General features: G+C 47.1%; 1 protein-coding gene across 2 annotated transcripts in view; it reads left to right on the forward strand.

Annotated features, from left to right (window-relative positions):
* Positions 1 to 317: 317 nt before the first annotated feature.
* Positions 318 to 26,854, forward strand: part of Rft1 (RFT1 homolog) — a 37,411-nt gene continuing 10,874 nt past the window's right edge. Inside the window, exons 1-8 of one of the 2 annotated variants that reach the window (XM_051140912.1) lie at positions 318 to 438; positions 5,333 to 5,418; positions 7,284 to 7,400; positions 8,587 to 8,776; positions 10,490 to 10,591; positions 14,590 to 14,727; positions 22,038 to 22,116; positions 26,775 to 26,825. In XM_051140912.1, the coding sequence (XP_050996869.1) occupies positions 376 to 438; positions 5,333 to 5,418; positions 7,284 to 7,400; positions 8,587 to 8,776; positions 10,490 to 10,591; positions 14,590 to 14,727; positions 22,038 to 22,116; positions 26,775 to 26,825 (826 nt within the window). In that variant the 5' untranslated portion in view covers positions 318 to 375. The remainder of the gene's footprint in view (positions 439 to 5,332; positions 5,419 to 7,283; positions 7,401 to 8,586; positions 8,777 to 10,489; positions 10,592 to 14,589; positions 14,728 to 22,037; positions 22,117 to 26,774; positions 26,826 to 26,854) is intronic. The other variant, XM_051140923.1, reaches the window with a different exon arrangement.

Below are 26,854 nucleotides of genomic sequence, written 5' to 3' on the forward strand. Positions count from 1 at the left end.
AACAAAAAAACCAAAAGACAACACTTGGGCCTGGGGGTGCGCCCCAGTAATTCCAGCGTTGCAGAGGCTACGAGTTCTAGGCCAACATAGACAATAGGGTCCAGCGTTAAACACACTCTCAAAAACAACAACAAAAGGAAAGGAAAGGAAAAGGAAAGAAAACCAAACGAAAACAAAACAAAAGCAAGAAGAAACTAAGACATAGCCTAAAACGAAGAACCTAAGACACACACTATCAAGCTGTTTGAACAGCTTCTGGTGCTCCGCCCCCGCCTCCAAAGTCCCCAATCAGGAACGAGCCTGGCCGTGACGTCACTTTTCCGCGACGAAGCAGACGCCGGCCCCTTTCCTCCTCTGAGCCGTGGCACTGAGGCTATGGGCAACCAGGAGGTGCTGGGCCAAGCAGCCCGTCTGGCCTCATCGGGTCTCCTGCTGCAGGTACTCTGCTGCGCCCCCTCCAGCTCGTGATGCCGCGGCCAAGCCTCTTGGGGAGGCTGCCCTTGGTCCCCGGCACTACAGGGGGTTCCACAGGAGACTACGGCGGCAGGGAGGGATGCCGGGTCTAGGAGTTGGGAGACTGCGGTCCGAGTCTTGGCTGAATGACTACAAACATGCCATTTTCTTTCTGAACATTGTACTTCTGTGTAGCAGTAGGAGGCAACTTAATCAAGTGGTAGAGGCAGAGGCTACTTAGTGCTCAAGAATCTGATATTTTAAGGGGTTCGTTTCTTGTGTGTTTCACTCTTGGTCCTCAAAACACCTTTCTTTGACTCTGATTCGCATTGAGTTTAGAGAGACCATACCGTATAGCTAAGAACAGGGATCCGAGTTCAGGCATTACTTGCTGTGTGACCCAGACAGGTCACTTCTGGCCCGGAGCCTCTGGCTACTTGTTGACAGAATGAGGGTAATAGTACATACTTCAGAAAGCAATTTGTAGGGATTGCTTGGAATCACTTGAATCAGCGCATCTGTCACAGTATCTGTATCCCAGTGTGCACCTACTAAACTGCATCTGCTGTGTGTCCTTGGACAAAGCGTTTTTGGCTCTTTTCCCTGCCAGATACGACACTTGCCAGTTCATCCACATAGTATCTAAAGATTCTCTCATCCCCTAGAAGTCACTTCTAAGTCAAGTTCCTCATTTTTCTCGATGCCTTTTTTTCCAGCTTATCAACCCGACTTCACACAAGTGCAGAGTGAACCTTCACCATTATCCTAAAAAGGCACAGAGAGGTTAGGAGAGAGACCCAGGCTGAGTTAGACTCAAGTGTGACGACAACTTTTAAGATAAGAATTACAGCCTGGCGGTGGTGGCACAGGCCTTTAATCCCAGCACTCGGGAGGCAGAGGCAGGTGGATCGCTGTGAGTTCGAGGCCAGCCTGGTCTACATAGTGAGTCCAGGACAGCCAAGGCTACACGGTGAAACCATGTCTTAAAAAAAAAAAAAAAAGAATTACTAGGCGTAGTGGCACAGCCTTTAATCCTAACACTCAGGAAGTCGAGGCAAATGGTTCTCTGTGAGTTCAAGGCCAACTGAGCTCCAGTCCAGCTAGGGCTACATAGTGAGACTGCCTCAAAAAAGGTTAAGATAAAATAAAGTCACCTGACTTTTCTGAACATCAGTTTATACTTTTCTTTCTTTTTTCTTCCTCCTCCTCCTCCTCCTCTTCTTTTGGTTTTTTGAAACAGGGTTTATCTGTAGCCTTGGCTGTCCTAGACCAGGGTGGCCTTGAACTCAGAGATCCGCTTGCCTCTGCCTCCCTGAGTGTTGGAATTACAATCGTACACCAGTGCACCCAGCTTGCTTGTTCTTTCTTTCCCTCCCTCTTTCTTTCTTTCTTTCTTTCTTTCTTTCTTTCTTTCTTTCTTCAGGATCTCTCTCTGTCTCCCTGGCTGTCCCATAATTTACTGTGTAGACCAGACTGGCCTTGAACTCAGAGCCCTGCCCTGTCTCTGTCTCTGCCTCCCAGCGCTGGGTTTATAGGCATACACCACCACTCCTGGTGTTTGAGTTTTTTTGAGAAAAGATATTGCAAGTAGTCCAGGCTGACCTTGAACCCTTGATATGCTTGCTTCAGTTCACAAAGTGCTAGGGTAACAGGCATGCACCACCGTCCCAGCAGCTTTCTCATCCTGAATAGGACAGTAATGCAGCCTCACAGGGTCGTTAGGAAGATTAGATGAAACAATCTCTCTTACGCCCTGGCACATAGTAAGGTGCTTCGTATGTGTTATCTACTTTTATTAGTGTCATAGAGTTTGTAAAGGGCAGTGTAGGGATAAAATAAGGTAAGCGACATAAAGGATACAGAAAAGTACCTTGCACTCAGTGTGTGCTTCATGAATGCTGGCCGCTCCATGTAACTCCATTTGTCTAGCTCTCTGTTTTCCTGTTTCACAGTATACGTGAGTTCAGTGTGGTGCACATGGTAATATCTTACTACCTAGATTAGCTTCGGAAGACAGAGACAGGTTACAGCAGAAGACACGCTGGGGTGGGCTCAGGTATCCTCAGGGTAAAGTTAAGCTCGGCCACTTGTTTGCTGTTTGTTTCATTCTGAGTTTAATTTTCAGGGCATCTACCTGTTGTCATTTGGTGTTGGAAGGTGAACCTAGAGCACCCACACATGTCCTAAGCAAGGGCCTTATCACTCACTGGGCTGTAGTCTCAGCGACAGGGTCACACTGTGTAGCCCTGGCTAGGCTAGACTTCTGTAGGCACATCAGGCTGGTCTCTGATTCGAAGAGGTTTGCCTGCTTCTGCCTTGTGGATGCTGGATTGGAAGGTTTGTGCCAAAATGACTAGCCTGCTTGGTTGTTTTTATGGCCCAAATAGTTAACAGATGTAAAAGCTTTTATAAATGTAAAGGGTTTTATTTTTGTCGTTGTTGTTTGTTTGTTTGCTTTTGTTTTTTGAGACAGGGTTTCTCTGTATAATCTTGGCTGTCCTTGACTCACTTTGTAGACCAGGCTGGCCTCCAACTCACAGAGATCCGCCTGCCTCTGACTCTCAGAGTGCTGGGATTACAGGCCTGCGTCACACTGCCCAACTACTGTAAACTTGTTTATGAAAGTAAATGGAGGCTGTGTTGCTGAAAGGGCCACCAGGTAGACTTAAAACACTAAGTAGCCCTAGGAACCTGGACTTTATTAGCTCAAGCCTTATTAGAAGACACTGATATGACCTAAGACCATGAGTGTCTTAGACAATAATAACTTTTTTTTTCAAGACAGGGTTTCTCCGTGTAGCCTTGGCTGTCCTAGATTCACTTTGTAGACCAGGCTGGTCTTGAACTCAGAGTGATCCACCTGCCTCTGCCTCCTGAGTGCTGGGATTAAAGGTGTGCACCACCACCGCCCGGCTGACAATAATAACTTCTTAAATGTACAATTTGGTTTTTGAGACAAGGCGTTTCTCTGTGTAGCCCTGGCTGCCCTGGACTCCCTTTGTAGACCAAGCTGGCCTCGGACTCACAAGAGATTCAACTGCCTCTGCCTCCTCAAGTGCTGGGATTGTAAGCGTGCACCACCACGCCTGGCTTAAATGTACAATTTGGATTTTTGTTTTGTTTTGTCTTGTTTTTGTTTTTCCCCGAGGCAGAGTTTCTTTGTATAGCCTTGGCTATCCTGGAACTTGCTCTGTAGACCATGCTGGCCTTAAAGTTAGAGATCCGCCTGTCTCTGCCTCCCAAAGTGCTGAGACTATAGGTGTGACCACCATCACCTGGCTAAGTGTGCAGTTTGTAATCAGTATATATTACTGTACAAATAATGGGTTTTACAGTTGTATGTATATGGATTTTAAAAAATCATCATAAAATGTAGAGTCCTTGAATGTTTTAGTTCAATTTTATATGCTTTCTTAGCTTATAGTGTTGATACTTAAGGTTGCTTTGCAGCTACATTTTATTATGTAATTTTTCTGAGCTAGCCTTTTAACTTATACATCAAAAATGTTTTCATTTCTATAATTTTTTGTTTTTGTTTTTGTTTTTTGAGATAGAGCTTCTCTGTGTAGCCTTGGCTGTCCTGGACTTGCTGTGTAGACCAGGCTGGCCTTGAACTCACAGAGATCCGCCTGCCTCTGCCTCCCAAGTGCCGGGATTTTTTTTCCAAGTGCCGGGATTAAAAGCCACTTCTATAACCTTATTTTAGCCTTGTAATCAACCTTATGAGATATTTAGCTTCATTTGACAGAGAAGATTGAGGCCTGTAAAAATTAGAAGATGATGGATGCATTGAAGAGCTGAGTGACGGGTTGAGATTCAGCTGAGTCTCTAATAAGACTATGAAGTGGCTCCCAGCCACCAACACGGAAGCGGGCTTTGGAGTGTGTGTATGAGCCTGTGTGATTCTAAGAGGCTACAGAGCTTTCATCAGATAGAAAAAAAATCATCTCTGACTCCAGAAACATGGTGATAATCTTGGCACTCTGGGATACTCTAGGAATAGTGAAAGTGGCGCAGAGAGTTTCAGACCATGGGAGTCCTCTACTCTACACTGCCTGAATCTTCCAGAATGACAGCTGTGTATGTGGGTAACCCCAGTGTGCTTAACACAGACTTTACTTGTCATTTGTGGCTGGGATGAGGGGAGAACAGGAGTGAAACTTGCATCCTGTTCAGCGTCTCCATTTGGGAGCCCCATTGAGTTGTGAGTTCCTGTTCTAGGTCTCATGGGAAGGACTGTTTGTTTAGAGGGTTCTCTTTAATGGACAGGCTTGAAAGTCTTAGGATGTGTCCCCGTTAAATGACAATAGCTGGACTCTTCTCCCACTCCTGTTTTACATTATCTAATACAAGGGGACTTCAAGGGGATTAAATGTCATTGGAATCCCTAAATATTGCCAGGCAGAGAAGCAAGAACTTAGATCCCTGATTCCTAGTCAGCCTGCTATACTCTTGCTCAGTGTGTGCAGTTTCTTAATAAGATTTTGGGATTGTCCAATATTTTGACAGTGTCATCCAAAAAAGTGTTGGATTGCATCCATAGCGGTCTTGGGACTCCAGTGGCCCACAGGTTGGATATGTCTGCAGAAAGTTTTAGCTAGGGCCCTGGACAATGTGAACCATTTTGAGCCTAAAGAGTCAATTTGCTGAGGCTTCTCTCATCTCAGCGGTAAATACCAAATGCCTTCCTGGGTTCTTGGCACACTGCTCAGGATGGTGAGAGACTACAGAATTAGAGTTCACAGAAAGCAAATAAAGTGAGGTGAGCACTCTAGCAAAGCTGCTCGTGTCGTCCCATCACTTCGGGAGAAACAGCTGCATGGTCCTTATTGCAAGAAAGTCAGCGCTCCACACAGAATTCACATGTATTTTCTTATAGGTACTGTTTCGAATAATCACCTTTGTCTTGAACGCATTTATTCTTCGTTTCCTGTCAAAGGAGACTGTGGGCATAGTGAACGTCAGGTAAGAGGAACAGACTCTGGCACTGTCCACAACTCACATCAACTCACAAGTCACAGACTTTGTCAGATTGTACCCATGTGCCCCCATATGATTTTAGGATCTTATGCCTTTCCCAGTAGCTGAGTCATTACATGGTGAGCTGAGGAGTGCAGGGGTGGGGGACGAGTGGGGCGGGGATGTGCGGGGGTGGGGCTGGGGGGTGGGTGGGGGCGAGGGATGAGCGGGGCACTGCTGTGGTTAATGGACCCATGTGGTGTTTTCCATTAGCAGCTTCCAAATGCACATTTCTCCCTAGCTGTTCCGGTTTTTCTGCTCTTAGAACCCAGGAGAAGAGTGGGAGTAAATCATTGCGAATTGTGTCTCAGGTGTAATCCTGTGTTCTTGCCCTGCTGACACAACACAGGAAGCAGGAGTTCTGCAGTTCTTGAGGATGTGCCTCAGAATTGCAGGGCAGCCTCAGCCAGCCGCCTTCAGTTCTTCCTCGGTGATTTTGTACTTGAGATGGTGACTGGGATCACGCTTGAATCCGTGTGATTGGTTCTGTGGAAAGTAAACTGGATTTGTCTTGTCAGACTCAGCTTGTTTCTTCTCTGTTCTAGGACACCCACACTTATTTTGTCTTCACAAAGGACACATACACAAGTGTATGAAGTGATGTCTTTAGAATAGCTCAGCGTCTCAGGTGTGTCTTCATAGCCTGATAAACAAAGACAGTATGTTCTAGACAGAGTCTCATGCCTGGCATTTACCAGCCAAATGTTCATGGTGTTTTCAAAGAGCCCAATGCAGTTCTCAAACTTGTCATTGGCAAAGCAGCCAGCTGAAGCTTTGTACTAGGTAGGGCTCACAGGCTGGTGAGGCAGAGAGGAGTTGTTGAGGTGTACTATTTAAAAAGCAGGAAGAAAGAGGGATCAGATTTTTCTCCCTACGCATTCTCCCCCAGATGGCTAAGTTCCTGCCTTGACAGCCTTTACCTGCTCTTCGCCGCAGTGTAAGGCAGGCTTTGTCTCCTCCTCACCTGCAGTGTTGGAGGGGTTACTGGGGAGCAGGTGCACCTTGGGCAGCCTCATCAGGCCTCCGGCTGTAGAGAGAGGCAGGCAGACCTCAGTTGCTTTCTGTAGGTGCAGGAAGACTGACCCAGGTGCTCACCACCTGCACAGTACTCAGGACAATCTTCCTGAGTAGGGTTTGCAGCAGCCTCTGTAGTGGCAGTCTGCTTTGCTGTTTGTCCTGACACCCTTTTGGTAGCACCACCATGTGATAGAACCTCGGCTTCTCTCACAGAGGTGCCAGTGTCACCAGGAGGTCCCCTTACTGTGTGAGGTGATAGCTTGTCTTTCTCTCCTTGCAGTCAGGAGTACACCTCTGCCCATAGCCATGAGGCTGCAGGCTCTCTGGTCACCGCAGCACTTGCTACCTGAGCTGTAGCAAGGCACATACACAGTCAAGTGTGCCTTGTTTGGTTCCTAACTGTTTGCCATGTGGGTCAGATTGGTGGGGGAGTCTTGTAAGAGACCAGAAGTTTTGATGTTTGTCTTGCTTTTTTCTGCAGGGCTGGAGATGCTAGGCAAATGCTATACCACTGAGCTATATCCTTTTTACATTTTATTTTGAGATAAGGTCTCACTAAGTTGCTCAGGCTAACCTTGAACTTATCTATAGCCCAGTAGCCCTTGATCTTGTGGTCTTCCTGCCTCAGCCTCCCAAATAGTTGGAATCACATGTCTGTGCCACCATGCTTACCACAAGTGACTTATGACTAATAACTTTTCTTACTCCTGTTGCTAGGAGAATCTCAAAAGTTCTTTCAACAAAAATTAAAAACAAGCCTGGAGGCCTTACCAATTTCTGCATTTGCTTTGCAGACTAACACTGCTTTACTCAACTACCATCTTCCTGGCCAGGGAAGCCTTCCGAAGAGCCTGTCTGAGTGGGAGTGCCCAGCGGGACTGGAGTCAGACCCTCAACCTCCTGTGGCTAACGTGAGTTGTCCTTTAGCAAATGACACATGTCAAGAGGGCTATAGTGAAATGACAATACCTGCCTAAAGACAGCTGTCTCCAGGCTGGCTTCTCAGTGGGTTTGGGGGAATAATTCTAGCCGTAGGATGGGGAGAGTGTCTGAGTTAGGTACTGTTTAGTTTGTTTCTCTCCAATAGCCAGGAGGGGGTTCTGGCTGGGGTTCTGACCTCCTGCTCCCAGTGTTTTTATTCCTCATCTTTTGCCCTATAGTTTCTTTTTGAACTTTCGTCAACTACTTAATATTTTTAAAAAGTCTATTAAGGCTTTCTTTACACTTTTCTTCAGTTCTTTAGAATGTTCTTGTAACCCAACTATGTCAGCTGAGAATTAAAATGGTTTTCTCTGGCTGAATCTCTCCCTGCAAGGAGGCTGGTGGTGGAGGTGTTTCCCAAGGCCGCCTTTGCATAACTCTTGCCTCAGAGATGCCTGTCAGAAGGGCTGGCAAGTGTTCATCTTATTAGCAAAATGACTCCCAACTGAGTAGTCATATTTAAGTGTCCTGTGATACACACGTGAAATGAGCACCATGCTGGAGACTGTTGGTTATTTGGGGTGCAAGACAGTGTATAATGTCTCTCAGCCATTCTAAGCATAGGCAACAAACAGGTCCCCCCACCCCCCTGGAAATTTGCCTTATTGATTTAATCAAAACCAGAGGATGTAGTGTAGGATTTGGAATTAGATCAGGATTGGGTCCCGTTTCTGTTCTTTTTTGTTGTTGTTTTTTCAAGACAGGGTTTCTCTGTGTAGCCCTTGCAGTTTTGGACTCCACTTTGTAGACCAGGCTGGCCTCGAACTCACAGAGATTCACCTGCCTCTGCCTCCTGAGTTGTGGCATTAAAGGCATGCGCCACTATGCCCAGCCCTTTTTCTGTTCTTGACCACCTGTTCATAATCTTGGCTAAATTACCATCCCTTTTAGCCTCAGCTTCCTTGTAAATGGGGATAATGACTGAGGATCATTGTGAAGGGTTAATGAGGTAAAGGGTTTAATCATAGTACCAGGCACGTAGGTGATGCTTGCCTTCCCTACTAACTGCTTCTTACTGTGGTAATTGTTTTTATTATGACTGTTGTTTTCATCTAATATTATTATTTTAATACTTAAAACTTTGAATAATAAAAAATACCTTTTTTATTCTTCTAGTGTCCCTCTGGGCATATTTTGGTCCTTACTCTTGGGCTGGGTCTGGTTGCAGTTGCTTGAAGTGCCTGATCCAAATGTGGTCCCCTACTATGGAACTGGCGTGGTACTCTTTGGTCTCTCTGCAGTTGTGGAACTTCTGGGAGAGCCTTTCTGGGTCTTGGCACAAGCACATATGTTTGTTAAGCTGAAGGTCAGTGAACCTCTTGTGAGTAGGAAATGTGAGTAATAAGGGAAATGTGGGGTTTTGTTGTTGCTGTTGATTGTTTTGGGGCCATGTAGTACGTGCTGGGCTGGAACTGACAGAGATCCACCTGCCTGTGCCTTCTGAATTCTGGGACTACAGGTGTGCACCACCATGTCTGGATGTGTGGTCTATTTTATATTTTTTATGTTATATGATGGCTGTTTTGCTTGTATGTGTATCTGTACGTCATTTGGGTGCCTGGTGCCCCTGGAGGCCGGAAGCAGGGGTTAGACCTCCTGGACCTGGAATTATAGGCAGTTGTGAGCCACTATATAGGGGCTGGGAACTGAACCCAGGTCCTCTGGAAGGGAAGCCAGTGCATTTAACTGCTGAGCTCTATAGCCTCCAGATGTGTTGCATTTTTAAAAAGCTTCTTATAGGAAAGAATGCTTTTTCTAGATTTAATTGTGGAGAACTAATTGGAAAAAGGTAATATGATTTATTACTTTAAATTTGTCAGATGAGCCAGGCACAGTGCTGCATACATATAATCCCAGCACACAGGGAGGCAGAGGCCAGCCTGGTCTACAAAGTGAGTCTAGGACAGCCAAGGCTACACAAAGAAACCTTCTCTCTCTCTCTCTCTCTCTCTCTTTTTTGTTTTTGGTCAGATGAGCTCCATGCTAAAGTTTGTTTCTGCCAGTTGAGGCGTGGTGATGAACGTGTGTAATCCCAGTATTCCAGAGGCTGAGGCAAGAGGATGTTGTATTCAAGGCTGGCATGGGCTACATAACAAGATTTTATCTAAAAAACAAGTGGATAGGGCTGGAGAGATAGCTCAGTGGTTAAGAGTACTGAGTACTCTTCTAGAGAACCCAGGTTCAATTCCCAGCACCCACATGGCAGATCACAACTGTCTGTAACTCCAAGAGCTGACATCCTCACACAGATATACATGCAGGCTAAATACATACACACACACACACACACACACACACACACACACACCCAAGTGTGGATGCCAGGAGAGTGATTCAATTAGTGAAGGAGGACCTGAGTGTACAAGAAGGAGCTGAGTTTCTATCCCTGCACCATGTTATAAGCCTGTAACCCAGCACTGCAGATCCCAGCACTGGGGGGCAGAAGTAGGAGGATCCTGGGTCTTCCTGGCCCGCAGTCTAACTAAAATAAGGAAGTTCCAGGCTCAGCGAGAGACATTTATCTCAAAAAATAAGGTGGAGAGCCATAGAGGGATAACTGACCTTAACCCCTGGCCTCCGGGTGCCTATACACACACACACACACACACACACACACACACACACACACACGAGCCTAGGGAGGGGTTTACCTCCCTATGTTATAAATGAATAACAGGTTTTGTACTAAGGAACTTAAGAGAATTAAAATTTAGGAATGCTATAAACCATTTCAGATTTTTCTAATGATCTTTAGTTGTAAGTAATGTTTCTTTTTCTGTTTTAAAATATATTATTTATTGCATACTAGCACATACATATGCTTAAGATATGTGTGTGTGTGTAGTATTGAACATGAATGAACCACCCACCCATCCCAAGAAATACAGCATTATTATTGATGCTTATGTCTAGCCATGCCCCATTCCCTCTGCCAGGGTAACCACTGTGAATTTTGTGCTTGTTAATGCATTTTCATCTCCACTCTTTGACAGTATTGTACCTTTCCCTCTGTGTGCAGGTTCTTGCTGAGAGCATGTCGGTCATCCTCAGGAGTGTCCTAACAGCTTTTCTTGTCCTGTGGGTGCCTCACTGGGGTCTGTACATTTTTTCTTTGGCTCAGGTGAGAATCATGGCGTTACTCTCTATGTAATCTACATTTCTGTTCTCCCTTCCTGTTCCCACTAGCCTGTGGGAGCAGGCTCACAGTATGCACACTCTGGCGAGAGTTGAAACCCCAGGTTTTTGGCTAGCCACCACTTCTCCAGCTGCTGTGTCCACCCTGTTTCACATACTGGCACCACTGGTGTCCTTAGGGACCAGGGAGGGTCATATGCTTTCCACTTGTCCAACATCAGAACTGCTTTTAACATTCTGTGTGCAGGTTGGTATCAAACTGATCTTGATTGTGTAACAGGCTCATGGGGGTGCAGGGAAAAAGCAGAGGGGTGGAGTAGGAACCACATTGTATGTGTATTCTTTTCCTTGAATTTCAGTCAGCTGTTTGCAGAATAGGAGGAAACACTGCCAAGTATATTGTAAACTTAGATTGAAATCTCACATAATTCAGAGAGTCCATAAATCAAGTCCAAGCAAGTACATTTTCAGTTTTAGCAATTTTGGCTCCATGCTGTGGTCTATGTAGGGTCCATAGTTTGAACTCTAATAAAGATATTGCTGGATGAAAAATACTGTTTTTATATGAAGCCTAATGCTGGGCATGATGGCACACACCTTACATGGAAAGATCCTGTCCCCAAAACATAGGTAAATAAATAGGGCGTCACTGGTAATGAAGCCTAGAGTCAGACCTTAGAGAGGCCCTGTCTCAACAACACACATAAATAAACATTTAAAAAGTAAATAGCAGTAAAACCTAAGGTTAGATATTTACCAGAGATCAAAAAGGCACATGAAGTGATTTGTAGGGAGTCTTGTCTGGCTGAGACAGGCTCTCGCTGTGCGGTCCAGGTTCACCTTGAACTCAGGGTTCGCCTGTCTTCCGTTTGCCGGCTTTCCTGTGGTTTGGGTTGGTTGTTTGGTTGTGGTCTTTGTTTTGGAGGCAGGGCTTCACACTGTGACCCAGCCTGCCTGTGGACTTCAGCAGTGCTCCTGTGTGAGCCTCAGACTGCTAGGGTCAGAGGCAAGACCTTCCGTGCCTGGACTTGTAGCCTGCAGTTCTCATTCGTGTTGAGATGGCAGATGAAGGTGCTGCTTAGTAATGGCTTAGCTGACCTTCTTTCCTATTTCCTCTGGAAACTACTGATATTTTTATGGAACACAAACTAATTAGATTTAAAATTAATTAATAACAAAGATACCAATTTGCAAATCGATAAATAGTTTAGAGAACGTATCTGTGGTTATTTTTTCCATATTTTATTGGATCTAGAACTGTAGTTTTCATCATAATCCTTGTTTTTATGCATTCTCTCTGGTAGGATAGAAGGGCCTCAAAGAGACACAAGATGGTTGGCTCTTACTGTGGGAAAGGCACTTGGCACTGTGTGGTTTTGTTTTTGTGTCTTTTTGTTTTGTTTTTGTTTTTTTTCAGGACAGGGTTTCTCTGTTTATCTCTGGCTGTCCTGGAACTGACTTTGTAGACCAGGCTGGCCTCAAACTCAGAGATCTATCCTTCTCTGCCTCCTGAGCTCTGGGATTACAGGCCTGTGCCACCATTGCCTGGCTCACTATGCGATGCTACAGTTTCTACCCATGGTAGAGTCATAGTTCAATGAGGGGAAATTGAATGCATTTGTTTCCTTACTGTGAGACTTCTACAGGCTCCATAGGACAGTCACTGCCAAAAGTATATGAGCCAGTTACACCTCACAGCAGCAATATGAACCCTGCCCGGCCCCTGAGTGTACTCTTGTCAAACCCGCCTCCAAGGTCTTCCTTAAACAGTCCATAAAACACACCTCAGAATAAGTAAGGTATGCCAATATCCAACAATAAAAACATAAGTCACTCAGTTAAAAGCTGGGCAAAGAATTTGGACAGACATTTCCCCAAAGAATATATAAAATAAATGGACCAAAAAGCACATGGAAAACCTTCAGGATCAATAATTATTAGGGAAATGCAAATCAAAAACCATAGGGGAGCCTGGCTTTAAACCCAGCACTTAGGAAGCAGAAGCAAGTGGAATTCTGGGAGTTCCAGGCCAACTTGGTTTACCTTGTGAGTTCCATGATAATCAGGGATACATGAGAAAATTTCACTAAAAACAAACAAACAAACAAACAAACCAAAAATAAAAATAAAACCACAGTGAGGTACCACTTTACACTTACTAGGGTGGGTATTTTTATGCTAAGTATAGAATAATACCTGTAGGTAAGGTTGTGAAGAAAGTGAAACTAGTACTTTTCTTATCTACACATAAAATAAAGCAGCTTCTATGAAAAGCGGATGGCAGTGCCTCTAAATACTAAACAGATGCATCGCAGGATCCAACATTTCCACTCGGAAATACATACAGTAAAGAGAATGTGCACAATGCTGTTCCCACTTGCCAGACGGTAGACAGCACAAATGCCCACTAACTAATGACAAAATTTAGTTTGTCCATTCCATAGAATGGAATATTACTGTTCTAAAAACTGCTATGTATGGTGGCATCCATGTAATCACAGCACTGTGGAGGCAGAGCTAGAAGGAGCAGTGCAAGGTTGAGGTCAGCCTGGTCTCCAGAGTTCCAGGACAGCCAGATTCATGCTAAGAACAAACAAACAACTATTGATGCATCCTACAATGTAGATTAAATATTGGAAACATTATACTAAGTGAAAATCAGGCATGACTCCATTAATATATAATGTCTAGGCTAGGCAGGACCACAGACACAGCACATTAGTGGTTGCTAAGTGCTGGGGGAATGAACAGTAATTGCTTAAAGGTTGCGGCTTCCTTTTAGGGTGATGAAAATATTAAGGAATTAGATAGTGCTGCTGTGTTGATGGTTTTACAAAATGTAAGTGGACTACATGCCACTGAATCCTATAATCGTAATGGTAATATTTATTATGTGACTTTCTCCTCATGCTCAGCAGGAAAGCAAGGAGAAGTGGAGAAGCACACTTATTACAAGGACATGGGTAGTGGGGTTGTGGCCACAGTCACACTGCTTGTCATTTAAGGCCCGAATGAGGAAGGCTGGTAGATGGCAGGTTTCATCCTTACGCATGGGTGCAAGTAGAGCACATAGGAGGCTAAGCCTACCAAACACAACTCCTTGTTTCTCCTGCCATGTGCCTCTTAACAGCACTTCCCTAGGTGCAGACAAGTAGGAAGAGGGGCTTGGGCCAGACATTGGTGGCACTCAACTTTAATCCCAGCATACAGGAGGCAGAGGCAGAGGCCAGCTTGGTGTGCAGTGCAAATTTCAGGACAGCCAGAGATATATAGAGAAAGCCTGTTTTGAAAAGCCAAAAAGAAGACTGAGGAGGAGGAGGTAGAGGAGGAGGAGGGAGGAAGAGGAGGAAGAGGGGGAGGAGGAGGAGAAGAAGAAGACGAAAAGAAGAAGAGGAAGAAGAAAAGATGGAGAAAAGAGGTCCCAGTCCTTGAACTAGGGTACACTGCCATTCTTAGAAGGCAGCCTTTGGCAAGGTGTAAGCTAGAGGACCACTCCTGACTAGAAGGAGCTATTCTTTGATCCCACTTGGGTGAACCTTCTTACAACTCCACCTTTTCCTCTTGCAGCCTGAAGCACCTGTCACCTTGCCAATGCCCTGGGTGGGGAGGACAGAACCAGTAGCTCAATTCTGCTTTGTAATCAGAAATGGCACAGGTTCCACAGTTCATGGAAAACCCAGTCCGGAATGATGGCAAATTCCTGGCTGTCAGCACGTCAGTTGGCTGGGTGGGTACTGACATTGTGCCATTTGAGCTAGTGGCCATCTGCCATGATGGTTGTGTTCTTCAAGTGAAGTGCGGGGCCTGTGCACAGAGGTGTTGCGGCAGGGCTGGGTCTGAGGGAGTGCCTGCTGCTCTTTGGCAAGTGCAGTTAATAAGACAGTTCCATTTCTTGATTGACCTTGGAGATAATATTTATAGTCCTGTTGTAACTATGCCTGTATCAAAACAATTTAATGTCAGCCCTTTATCTTCTTGTTTCAGCTTTTCTATACTGCTGTTCTGGTGCTCAGCTATGTGATTTATATGGTAAAGTTACTGCGTTCCCCAGAGTCAACCAAGCAACTGACTCTTCCTGTCTCCAAAATAACACAACTGTTACCCAGTGTTTCAAGAAGCAGAGTGAGTAGTGCATTTTGTCCCTTATCATTTGACTCACTGATGATGGCTATCACTGAGACAAAGAAACTGCAGCTGGCTTATTTTTATAATAGGAAAGAGAATTTTACAGATTGTATTTATTGAGTGCTTGTCACACACTGGGTCAGGATTCCCAAATCTTAGCACTGATGACTTTCGGGCAGGACATGCTTTGACGTAGGACTGTTTCATACACTGTGGGATGTTTAGCATCCCTCACCTCATGATGCCAGCAGCTTGCCTTGCACTCCCAGCTCTGATGGGGTCAGTGCTGCTGGCCATCCTGGAGCCAAAGCGTCTCATGGTCACACAGCCTTCACTCAGATACTCTCAGTTGCCGCATGCTGAGCACATGCCTTATTCTCAGCGCTTGTTTGTTTGCTTGTTTGTTTTTAGTAGAAAGGTGCCCGGTGACTACCTGAGAAGGTTGCCAAATATGTGGGAATAGAGTCTCAATAGTTATGGAATCCTGTTGTACAGCTTTTTAAGAAGGCCCAGATAGTCTATGTCAGAGCCAGGCATGCTCTCAGTTGTTAACAAGCAGTACTCCGTTCTCATCAGCTGGCTCTTAGGGGACCTTAATCGGGGACAGTTTTGGCTACTGTTGTGCCTTATCGGTGGGTGTAAATGGTTCGGACTCCAGATTAGACGAGTCCCTCTCCCGCCAAGGTCTCCCAGTGCCCGCCGTTGTCTGGCCAGCTTTTAATATTGACCAGCCTCTCTTCTCCAGCATGTTTTTGAAAGGAGCATTTGAGTTGTTGATAGATAGCTTCTTTTAGTTTAGTTTAGTTTTGTTTTGTTTTTTCGAGACAGAGTTTCTCTGTGTATTAGCCTTGGCTGTCCTGGACTCACGTTGTAGACCAGGCTGGCCTTGAACTCACAGCAATTGCCTGCCTCTGCCTCCTGAGTGCTGGGATTAAAGGCGTGTGCCACCATACCCAGCTCTAAAGTTTGTTTTGTTTTGTTTTTAAGATTTATTTATTTAATGTATATGAGTGCTCAATTTGCATGTACACCTGCATATCAGAAGAGGGCATAAGATCTCTGTACAGATGGTTGTGAGCTACCATGTGGTTCCTGGGAATTGAACTCAGGAGCTCTGGAAGAGCACTAGTGCTCTTAACCTCTGAGCCATCTCTCCAGCCCCAGAGTCTTTATTTTTAAAGTGAAACAACTGCTGGCCTTCATGTCTCATGGGGCTCTGAAGACTTCAGGAGCTCCATGAAGCTATTTGAAATTTGAGAAGAGCCATTCAAAGGAGCATGATAGCACAGGCCTGAAATCCCAACTGCGCAAGAGGCTGAGGGAGAAGGAGCAAGAGCTCAAGGAATGCCTGGGCTATAGAGTGAGTTTGGGACGGCCTAAGCAGCTGAGTAAGACCCTGACTCAAAATTTACAGAAAGGAAAAAGTCTGAGGATATAGCCTAGTATTTGTAAGGCCCTGGGTACAGTCCCAAGTAATGCCAGAAAAGGGGGAGAGAGAGGGGGGGGGGGAGGGAGGGAGGGAGAGAGGAAAGGAAGGAGGGGGAGAGAGGGGGAAGAGGGAGGGGGAAGAGGGAGGGAGGGAGAAAGGGAGTAATCTACAGTAACCACTCTCTGCCAGCAGTAACATGCGGCCATGGTGAATCCTCTGTGGTGGAGGGAGAGCTCCGATACACACCCAGCCAATCCCACTGCGAGACTCTGCATTTTAGTGCCCTCGGAGCAGAAGCTCAGGGTGGACAGAGCACTCTGTGTGGGAGCATTCAGGAAACCTTCCTGGAAGAAGCTGCTTTTGAGCCAGAGCTTAACATGCATGGTGATATTTAGGACCATAGGAAAAAGAAAAGTATGCTTAAGCCTGTCCCGTGCCCTCATTGGGTTGGGATTAAGAATATGGGGATAATTGGGGTGCTTGAGTGGACCAGACAGGAAGAGTGAAAGAAGTGAAGGGTGGTTAGAGATTCTGAGGGGAGGTGAGTGGCACCAAGTAGCAGGTACTTCAGTAGAGTACAATCTGAGCAGTACAACGTATTGAAGATATTCTTTTTAAAATTAAATGTGTTCTTCAACAATTTCCTGTATGTGTAACACTTCTTTACTATCCAGACATAGCCTCTCTCAGCTTCCTACTACCCCTACCTACCCTGCCATTTCCTGCAAACCTCTTTCTTATTTCATAACTGAAATGGCCGTGCTCTCACTCTCAACCCTGAATGTTCCCAGGTAGAGTGCTCTGTCCGTCCACCCTGAGTGTCTGCACCAAGGGCACTAAATGCAGAGTCTCGCAGTGGAGTTGCCTGAGTGTGTATCAGAGCTCTGTCTCCACCACAGCACATTCACCATGGCCTCATGCTGAAGACACGCTTGCTGTGGTGACTCTACAGCTTTTCACTTTATTTTGTGACCCACTGAGTTTAGCCAGGGCCTCTGTGTGGCCATGGGTTTGGAGTTATCATTTATAACCCAGTGAAGACAATGGTTCTCCTTCTCCCAGAATCTTGTTGTTTTGAAACAGGGGCTAATGTAACCCAGGCTAGCCTCTATGTAGCTGAGGATACCCTTGAACTGTGATTCTTTTGTCCCTACTTCCTGAGTGCTGGGTTATAGGCATGGGCTATCACACCCATCTGAAAGGTTTTTTGCATGGTGCCATGTGGAGGAGCTTCATAGTATCTTGTTTTTCTCTCATCTAGTCCCCTACCAGCTCTATCAAATAGGACTTCTTTCTCTCTTTTTGAGATAGGGTCTCACTATATAGCTGACCTTAAGTTTTTTTTTTTGTTGTTGTTTTTGTTTTGTTTTGAGACAGGGTTTCTCAGAGTAGTCTTGGCTATCCTAGACTCACTTTGTAGACCAGGATGGCCTTGAACTCGCAGCGATCTGCCTGCCTCTGCCTCCCGTGTACTGGGCTGGCCTTAAGCTCTTAATGCCTTCTGCCTCAGAGTTTGAGTGCTAATATCACAGGCATGTGCCACCATGCCTATCTAACCTTAATATATGGTAGAACTTACCTCATTTTGCAGATGATGAAACTAAGGCCTAGCAAAGTTAATAATTTTGCCCATGGCCCTTGTGCTAACTCAAGAGGCAGTTTAAACCATAAGCTTTAAGCTTGATGTCAAAGCCTAGACCTACAGTGCAAAGGTTTGGCTGGAGCAGAAGTTATACGTGAAAAATCCCAGCGGGAGGCTATGGCAATATTTCAGGTACAAAATGATAAGGACAGTGCTGAGGTGGACAAAGATGGGAGGCTGGACAAGTCTAGGGCAGTCGGAGGCCTGTATGGACTGGGATAGGAAGGGAAAGGGGAAAGGGGGTTGCCTATGAGGTAGTGGAAGTGATGGGCTGTGGCCTCTGGCTCCCCAGTGACTTATCAGTGTGGGAGGGACACAGCTGGTCACCCTGAGTCAGAAGAGTTTAGGAAGAGAAGAATGACTCAGCAGGACGAGCCTGATTCTGGTTCTAGGCCTTTCGTGCAGCTACTGCCCATCACATTTCATCTTCCATGCCGCAGAGTGGGCACCAACACAGCGGGGATACAGAACGTCTGCCTAAGAGAGTTCAGAGAAATTCACGTCTGTCTTAGACCAGAGTGCAGCAGTACCGGCCCAGCTGTGTTCAATAGTCTCCTTCACCATCCCTGGTCTGAGTAGAAGGATTCAAGTCCCCAGAGCTCACTTCTTTCCTACCACTCAGTGGCCGGAGAACCCAAGCCTCAGAGACGGCCAGTGGGTCCTTAAAGATCACTTCAGCTATAGTAAGCAGCCTTCTGAATCCCCGACACTGGCAACTGAAGACATTAGGAGGAACATGTCCCTGAACGCAAGGACATTTTTCACTTCCCAAGGGATTACTCTCCCAGAGACTGTCTTTTGGAAGCTGAATCATTTGCCCAAGCACATTTGCTGGCAAGCAGGCTTTAACAAGAGCATCAAGGGCTCTGGCGTAGTGGCACACACCTCTAATCCCAGCATTTGAGAGGGTTAGGAGGGAGGATGGCTGCAGGTTTTTAAGGCCAGCCTAGACTACCTAAGTGAGACACGCACGCACGCGCGCGCGCGCACGCACACATACACACGCACACGCACGCGCGCGCGTGCACACACACACACACACACACACACACGCACGCACGCACGCACGCACGCACGCACTCACCCGCGCACCTTAAAGCCACTGTCAGGACAGGGGCAGTGTGAGGCGATCTAAGCCTTCTTCCCCAGAGCTGACCAGCCTGTGGAGTCATGGTCTACAGTGCCCTCTTGTGGTGTTAAGTTGTCTAGCAGCTTTTGTTCTGGAGAAAAGAGATGGTTGGACAGTGTTAAACAAGGGGCCAAATTCCTTCTGCCTGAGGAACGGTTACGTCAGGATTAGAGATACCCTGGCATCTACTCAGAGGATTCACGCCTGTGCTCTTCTTGTCCAAAAGCCAAGGGGAGAGGAATCAGGGCTGAGAGGAGCCCTACTCTCTCAGGTGTTCTAGAATGGCCCTGTCTAAATTAGCTAGTTAGCCTGAGCTACGGGTGACTTTAGAGCATTTTGGAATAATCTGAATTGAGGGAACAGTAAGTTTAGAATATATACTGCTATTTAAAGGTTAGAGTGAAAAAAAAATAGCATGCAGTGCTGCTGTATTTCTTTATATTGAGCATGTGACAAAAAAAGCAATATTTTGAGTTAAGTATATTAAAACTGGAAAGCAAGATGTGATGGTGTGTCCATAATCCAGCACTGGGTAGGTGGAGGCAGGAGGATCAGGAGTTCAGTGTCATTCGTAGCTTGGCTACATACAGAATTCAAGGCTGCTTGGGCCATATAAGACTCTATTTTTAAAAAAGTAGGGCTAGCTCATTTTTTAGAGTATTGGCCTGGGTTCAGCCTCCAACATTACATAAACCGGGTATGGTGGTGTGGGACTGTGATCCTAGCACCTGGGCAGTGGAGGCAAGGGGGCAGGAGTTCAAAGTCATATTCAGCCAATGGCTTAGGTGATAAAGTTGCTCTTGTTGACCTAACTTGGTATTCAAACCCTGGAATTGCCTTGTGGTGGTGGCACATGCCTTTAATCCCAGCACTTGGGCAGCAGGGGCAGGCAGATCTCTGTGTGTTGGAGGCCAGCCTGGTCTTCCAGGACAGCCAAAGATGTTAAACAGAGAAACCTCGTCTCAAAAAACCAAAACCCAAACCAAAAACAATCAAACCCTGGAATCCATTTAAACGTAGGAGAAAAGATGTCCCCCGACCTTCACACTGTACTAACCCACCGGTGACCATCCACGCGTACTATGCATACACACAAGTCCTGTTCTGTTTTGTTTTTATGAGCTAGGGATGGTACTGTAGATACATACTTGCAGCAGCTCGCAGGAGGCTGAGGCAGGAGGATCATAAATAAAGCTAATGTGGGTTACACAGCGTAATGGCTACTATTGATTATGAACCCAACAGGAACTAGAATCATGTAGAAAAGGAAGCTTTGGACATGGCTGTGAGGGAGTTTCTTGGCTAGGTGAATTGGGGTGGGAAGCCCACCTTCCATGTGTGCAGAACCATCCCAGGAGTTGGCATCCTGGACTAAAATAAAAGGAGAGAGGAGCTGAGACTGGGAGTCTTGTTTCCTGCTTCCTGACTGTGGCTACAGTGTGAGCAGCTGCCTCATGCCCCTCCCTGTCCCTGCCTTCCCCTCTGTGATAGGCCCTGGACCTCGGAGCTAAAAAGCCTGCCTTCCTTACGAGCCTGTGAAGGGATTTCGAGGAAGCAACGAGAAAAAAAACTAATCCACATGGTGAACTTAAAGTTATCTTGCTACATAGCTAGATCCTGGTGTGAAAAGCAAAGCAAAATGACTTTACTTGTTTCTTTTTCCTGTTTTCTGTGGCTTTAGAAAACTTAGCATTATATTTCTACTGGGTGGCATTGTTCTGACTTAACTCCTGACATTCCAGGATCTTCATGTGACAGAGAAGAGTCCCCACTGGGAACTGAGGGAAACTGGTTATTCCATGGTTCCCTCTGTAGGCAGCTTTCTGGCTTCTTGGCTGCTTGTCTTATAAGTTGGTCAGTTCTGTCTGAGTGTTTTCTTCTGACCTTCCTTAGGAAATGTCAGTTTGAGGTCCCTGGAGGTTTCAGAAAACCCTTAGGTAAAATTAAGTTTTGTTGTTGCTATCATTGTTTTAATCTGTCCTTTTCTTTGTTGTACTGTTTCTGACTGGGCTACTTAATCTGGGAAGGTTGAGTCTCTTTTGGAATATGTGAGTGCTCCTTACAATTGTGTTAAGGCCCTAAGTGGCTGAACATAGCACCAACAGAGGGAATGCAAGGTGGCGTGTGTGCTTTAGCTCATGTGCTCAGATACTCTTTAGAGAAAAGAGCTGAAGGTGAACTGTGGTCAGTGCACTGTCTGGGCCTCAGAGGTGTCCAAAGGGGCAGCACCAGTGTTTTAGAGTTCTTCGTATATAATTTAGGCATGCCCAAGACTTTGCCTCCAAATTTTGGAAGTCAGCTTTCTGTTATTATAACAAATACCTGAAAGAAATTATAAAGAAAGTTTAGTGTAGTGTAGTTTTAGTTTTGTTTAGAGACAAGGTCTCACCCTGTAGTCTGTGTGGCCTCAAACTCACTCTGTAGCCCAGAAGGGTTTTGAAGGAGGTCAGTCCTCCCTTCTGCCTCCCAACTGCTGGGGTTACAGGAGCCACCACTCCGAATTGTTTGTTATTTGTTTGAGGGTTTTTGTTTTGTTTTGAGATAGGGCCAACTTTGTAGTCTAGACTTGCCTAGAATTCCCTTTATAGCCTCGGTTGCTTCAACCTTCTGAATACTGAGATTACAACATGCCCGTCCAGTTTCCACCCATGATCTGATGATCTTGATGCTCTGGGCCCGTGTAAGGCGGCGCATTGTGGCAGAAGTGCATGGCTGAGCAAAATCTCTTTCCCTCCTATCTGGGAAGGGAATGAAGAGAAAGGGCTGGGATCCCACAGTGCTCTCCAAAGCACACCCTCAGTGGCCTAAGCCCTTCTCCCTGGGCACCTCAGAAAGGCTCTGCCACCCTCCAGTCGGGTCTCATTGAAGACCAGGCTTTCAACTCATGGCCTTCAGAAACATTCAAGATTCAGTTATAGCTGCCGTGTAAATGACTTTCTGTTGTTGTTTATATTGGGGGTGGGAGCGGTGTCTTCTGTGTTCTTAGCATTGATTGAGGGTTCAGTGGGGACTATTCAAACTACTCAAGTTGGGGCCTATGGGCCTCTCAGGAAGTGCTTAGATTTGAAATGCTGGAAATTTTGTTTTATGTTTTGTTTTTATTTTAGGCATTTATCAATTGGAAAGAGGCTAAACTGACTTGGAGTTTTTTCAAGCAGTCTTTCTTGAAACAGATTTTGACAGAAGGTGAGTAAAGCAAAAGGTCATGTTGGGTAGTGGGAGCTCATAGAAGAAGCAAAGGGTTACACAGGGCGGCGGACTACAGAGTGCTTGTCTGGGCCCCTTCACAGAGCACCCCTAGAATATGCGTGCTTCATTTTGTTTTAAACAAAGACAGGAACCAATAGTTATTTAGCTTTATATTTTACTTAAGTTGCCTACTTTAAATCTCTTTATGGCCTTACAAAAGATTTTATTGCCCTCTGTTTATGGATGAGGAATTCAGGTCTGTGTTAGTCAGCTTTCTGCTACCATGGCAGAACACCTGAGATAATCAACTTTAAAAGGAGGAAAGGGTTAATGTGGTCCAGTTAAAGTTTTAGCCCATGGTTACTTAGCCTTGTTGCTTTGGGCCCAAGGTAATGCAGTGTTTTACGGTGCTAGTGTATGGCAGGGGGGACAAAGGGGTGGTGTCAGAGTCTTAGTGTCCTTAGGGGTATGCTCCAGTGACCCAGCTTCCCCCCTCTAGGCCTGTCTCCAGTAGCACCATGGGCTGCACTTAAGGCTTAAACACACTTGGAGGAACACTTCACACCCAATGCAGCAAAGCTTAAGTGGAAAAGCCCATATTAAGTAATTTAGTATATTCATTATAAAAGTGTTATCAGTGACAGGAAAATTGAAGATTAGAGAAAAACATAAAATCTCATCATTGCACCCTAACTTTTTATATGTTTTCAGCTCTTTAAGAACTGCCTTTCACATGTGGTAGGTAGAGGGTATACACTCTTCACGTTTGCCCCTGTGTTTCTTGTACGCTGTGCTGGGTGCTGAGAACAAAGACAGATAAATGTAACAGGCCTTGGCCTCGAGAAGCTCATCTGCTCTACCAAAGCCGCTGATGTGGCATGCTTAGCTAGTGCGTGGCTGTGGGCTCTGCTTGGAGATTTAACTCAGTAAGCACAAGGGCCCTCCTTTCCTAGAGCTCTGTTAGGAAACCTAAGAGATGCAGACTCTGATAGGGTCTCATGCCCTCAGGGAGCCTGCAGGATGTGACAAAGAGCCTTATCCTGCCAGAAAACAGGGGGAGGCATAACAAAACAAAACAAACACTGTAGGTGGTGGGGATGCTCAGGCAGGGGCAGACTAACCAGAGCTGCAGTAGAGCTAGCCCCGGGCAGGGGCAGACTGACCAGAGCTGCAGTAGAGCTAGCCCAGGGCAGGGGCAGACTGACCAGAGCTGCAGTAGAGCTAGCCCAGGGCAGGGGCAGACTGACCAGAGCTGCAGTGGAGCTAACCCCGGGCAGGGGCAGACCTAACCAGAGCTGCAGTGGAGCTAGCCCAGGGCAGGGGCAGACTAACTAGAGCTGCAGTAGAGCTAGCCCCGGGCAGGGGCAGACTGACCAGAGCTGCAGTAGAGCTAACCCAGGGCAGGGGCAGACTGACCAGAGCTGCAGTGGAGCTAGCCCCAGGGCAGGGGCAGACTGACCAGAGCTGCAGTGGAGCTAGCCCAGGGCAGGGGCAGACTGACCAGAGCTGCAGTAGAGCTAGCCCAGGGCAGGGGCAGACTGACCAGAGCTGCAGTAGAGCTAACCCCGGGCAGGGGCAGACTGACCAGAGCTGCAGTGGAGCTAGCCCCGGGCAGGGGCAGACTGACCAGAGCTGCAGTAGAGCTAGCCCAGGGCAGGGGCAGACTGACAGAGCTGCAGTAGAGCTAGCCCAGGCAGGGGCAGACTGACCAGAGCTGCAGTGGAGCTAGCCCAGGGCAGGGGCAGACTGACCAGAGCTGCAGTGGAGCTAGCCCAGGGCAGGGGCAGACTGACCAGAGCTGCAGTGGAGCTAGCCCAGGGCAGGGGCAGACTGACCAGAGCTGCAGTGGAGCTAGCCCAGGGCAGGGGCAGACTGACCAGAGCTGCAGTGGAGCTAGCCCAGGGCAGGGGCAGACTGACCAGAGCTGCAGGGAGCTAGCCCAGGCAGGGGCAGACTGACCAGAGCTGCAGTAGAGCTAGCCCAGGGCAGGGGCAGACCTAACCAGAGCTGCAGGGGCTAGCCCAGGGCAGGGGCAGACTGACCAGAGCTGCAGTGGAGCTAGCCCATGCAGGGGCAGACTGACCAGAGCTGCAGTGGAGCTAATCCCGGGCAGGGGCAGACTGACCAGAGCTGCAGTGGAGCTAGCCCAGGGCAGGGGCAGACCTAACCAGAGCTGCAGTGGAGCTAACCCCGGGCAGGGGCAGACTGACCAGAGCTGCAGTGGAGCTAACCCCGGGCAGGGACAGACTAACTAGAGCTGCAGTAGAGCTAGCCCAGGGCAGGGGCAGACTGACCAGAGCTGCAGTGAGCTAGCCCAGGGCGGGGCAGACCTACCAGAGCTGCAGTAGAGCTAACCCCGGGCAGGGGCAGACTGACCAGAGCTGCAGTGGGAGCTAAACCCGGGCAGGGGCAGACTGACCAGAGCTGCAGTGGAGCTAGCCCAGGCAGGGCAGACTGACCAGAGCTGCAGTAGAGCTAACCCCGGGCAGGGGCAGACTGACAGAGCTGCAGTGGAGCTAGCCCAGGGCAGGGGTAGACTGACCAGAGCTGCAGTGGAGCTAGCCCCCGGGCAGGGCAGACTGCAGTAGAGCTAACCCCGGGCAGGGGCAGACTGACCAGAGCTGCAGTGGAGCTAGCCCAGGGCAGGGGCAGACTGACCAGAGCTGCAGTAGAGCTAACCCCGGGCAGGGACAGACTAACTAGAGCTGCAGTAGAGCTAGCCCAGGGCAGGGGCAGACCTAACCAGAGCTGCAGTGGAGCTAACCCCGGGCAGGGGCAGACTGACCAGAGCTGCAGTGGAGCTAACCCCGGGCAGGGGCAGACTGACCAGAGCTGCAGTGGAGCTAACCCCGGGCAGGGGCAGACTGACCAGAGCTGCAGTGGAGCTAGCCCCGGGCAGGGGCAGACTGACCAGAGCTGCAGTGGAGCTAACCCCGGGCAGGGGCAGACTGACCAGAGCTGCAGTGGAGCTAGCCCCAGGCAGGCGGGGATAACCCAGGATGACAGTGCAGTGGGGCTGAACTATGAGTTGGTGTAGAAGAAGCCTCAAAGGAGCCTGGGCTTACTGCAAATACTAATGAGCTGTTTTGAGGTGGGAGCTCAGGAATTGACAGGCGACTATACAGTTATGTCTTGGTATCAGGTTTTGGTTCCTAGACCAAGCCCAGATATACTAAAATCTAAGGATACTCAAGTCCTGTGTGTAAAATGGCGTTGTTTTTTGCATATAAATTAAGCATTCCTTTCTTTTATGCTTTAATTGTCCCTAATGCAATGCAAGTGCTGTGCAAAGTTATCATTATACTACAATAACAACAACAACAACAACAACAACAACAATAATAATAATGTCATACATGTTCAGCTCAAGTGCATTTATTTGGAATGTTTTTGGTTTACAGTTAGTGAATCATTAGAATCACAAACCCTCAGATACAGAGGCTGACTGTATTTACAGAAGTTAGAACTGTTCACAGTGAGGGAGTGTAACAGTAGCACAGAGAAGCCGGGTATGGTGGCGCACACCTTTAATCCCAGCACTTGGAGGTGCAAGGGAGGCAGAGGCAGGCAGATAGCTGTGAGTTCAAGGCTAGCCTGGTCTACAAAGTGAGTCTAGGACAGCCAAGGCTACACAGAGATAGAAACCTGAGAGGACCCACAGGGGTCCCTGTTGCGCTCCCTTGTCTTTACAGGGAGACAGATCAGAGGGAGGAGTCTGAGAGAAGAGGGAGCCCTGTCTTGTAATGCTTTGTTTTTTGAGTTGCCAGCAGGTCAAAATTTGCTCTCTGGGGCTGTGGCCACTGTTTGGTACTCTGTCTCTGTCATGGACAGGGTGATTCATTTGTGGAAAAGAAAATTCAAGTCAGGCATGGGGGCACATGCATTTAATTCCAGCACGCAGGAGGCAGAGGCAGGTGATCTCTAAGCTTGGGGCCAGCCTGGTCTACATAGTGAGTTCCCGGATAGCCAGGGACTACTTGGAGGAACCCTGTCCTCAGAGAGACCACCCTTAAGACTTGGAAGTCATATTCACTATTAACATTTGCGCAGTCTCCCATATTATATTGGTAATAGGTTCGTTTTGAAATACTTTTTGCTTGTTCTTAATTTGTCTCCAAGATTCTGTCAATGAAGACAAAGTACCTCCTGAGCCACTGTTGTGAGATGGCATGAAGTCATGTTAGGACACTGAACTAATACTTATCTATCTATCTATCTATCTATCTATCTATCTATCTATCTATCTATTATTGGTTTTGGGAGACAGGGTTTCTTTGTGTAGCCTTGGCTGTCCAGGACTCTCTTTGTAGACCAGGCTGACTGAACTCACAGAGATCCACCTGCCTCTGCCTCCCAAGTGCCGTGATTACAGGTGTGTGCCACTGCGCCCAGCTCTGAGCTGATCTTTAATTGGTTGTCTGATGTTTCTCTGAGAACACTTGTCAACTGGAGCTGTGCATGGTGGCACACGCTTGTAAGCCCAGCACCCAGGAAGGTGTGGCAGGAGGCTCTCAAGGTCAAGGGCATTCTTCAGCCCAAAAAAAGGTTATGGGGAAGGTGTTTATCAATTGGAAACATAGAGAGGTCATAGGGAAAAGGAGAGAGGAAATGAACGTTGCATTTGAAATGCTTATTACTTTGCTTTTCTGTTATAGGGGAACGATACGTGATGACGTTTTTGAATGTATTGAACTTCGGCGATCAGGGTAAGATGCAAGTCTGTAGTGTTTTAATT

This window comes from Acomys russatus, chromosome 3 (assembly GCF_903995435.1).
Source record: "Acomys russatus chromosome 3, mAcoRus1.1, whole genome shotgun sequence".
NCBI lineage: Eukaryota > Metazoa > Chordata > Mammalia > Rodentia > Muridae > Acomys > Acomys russatus.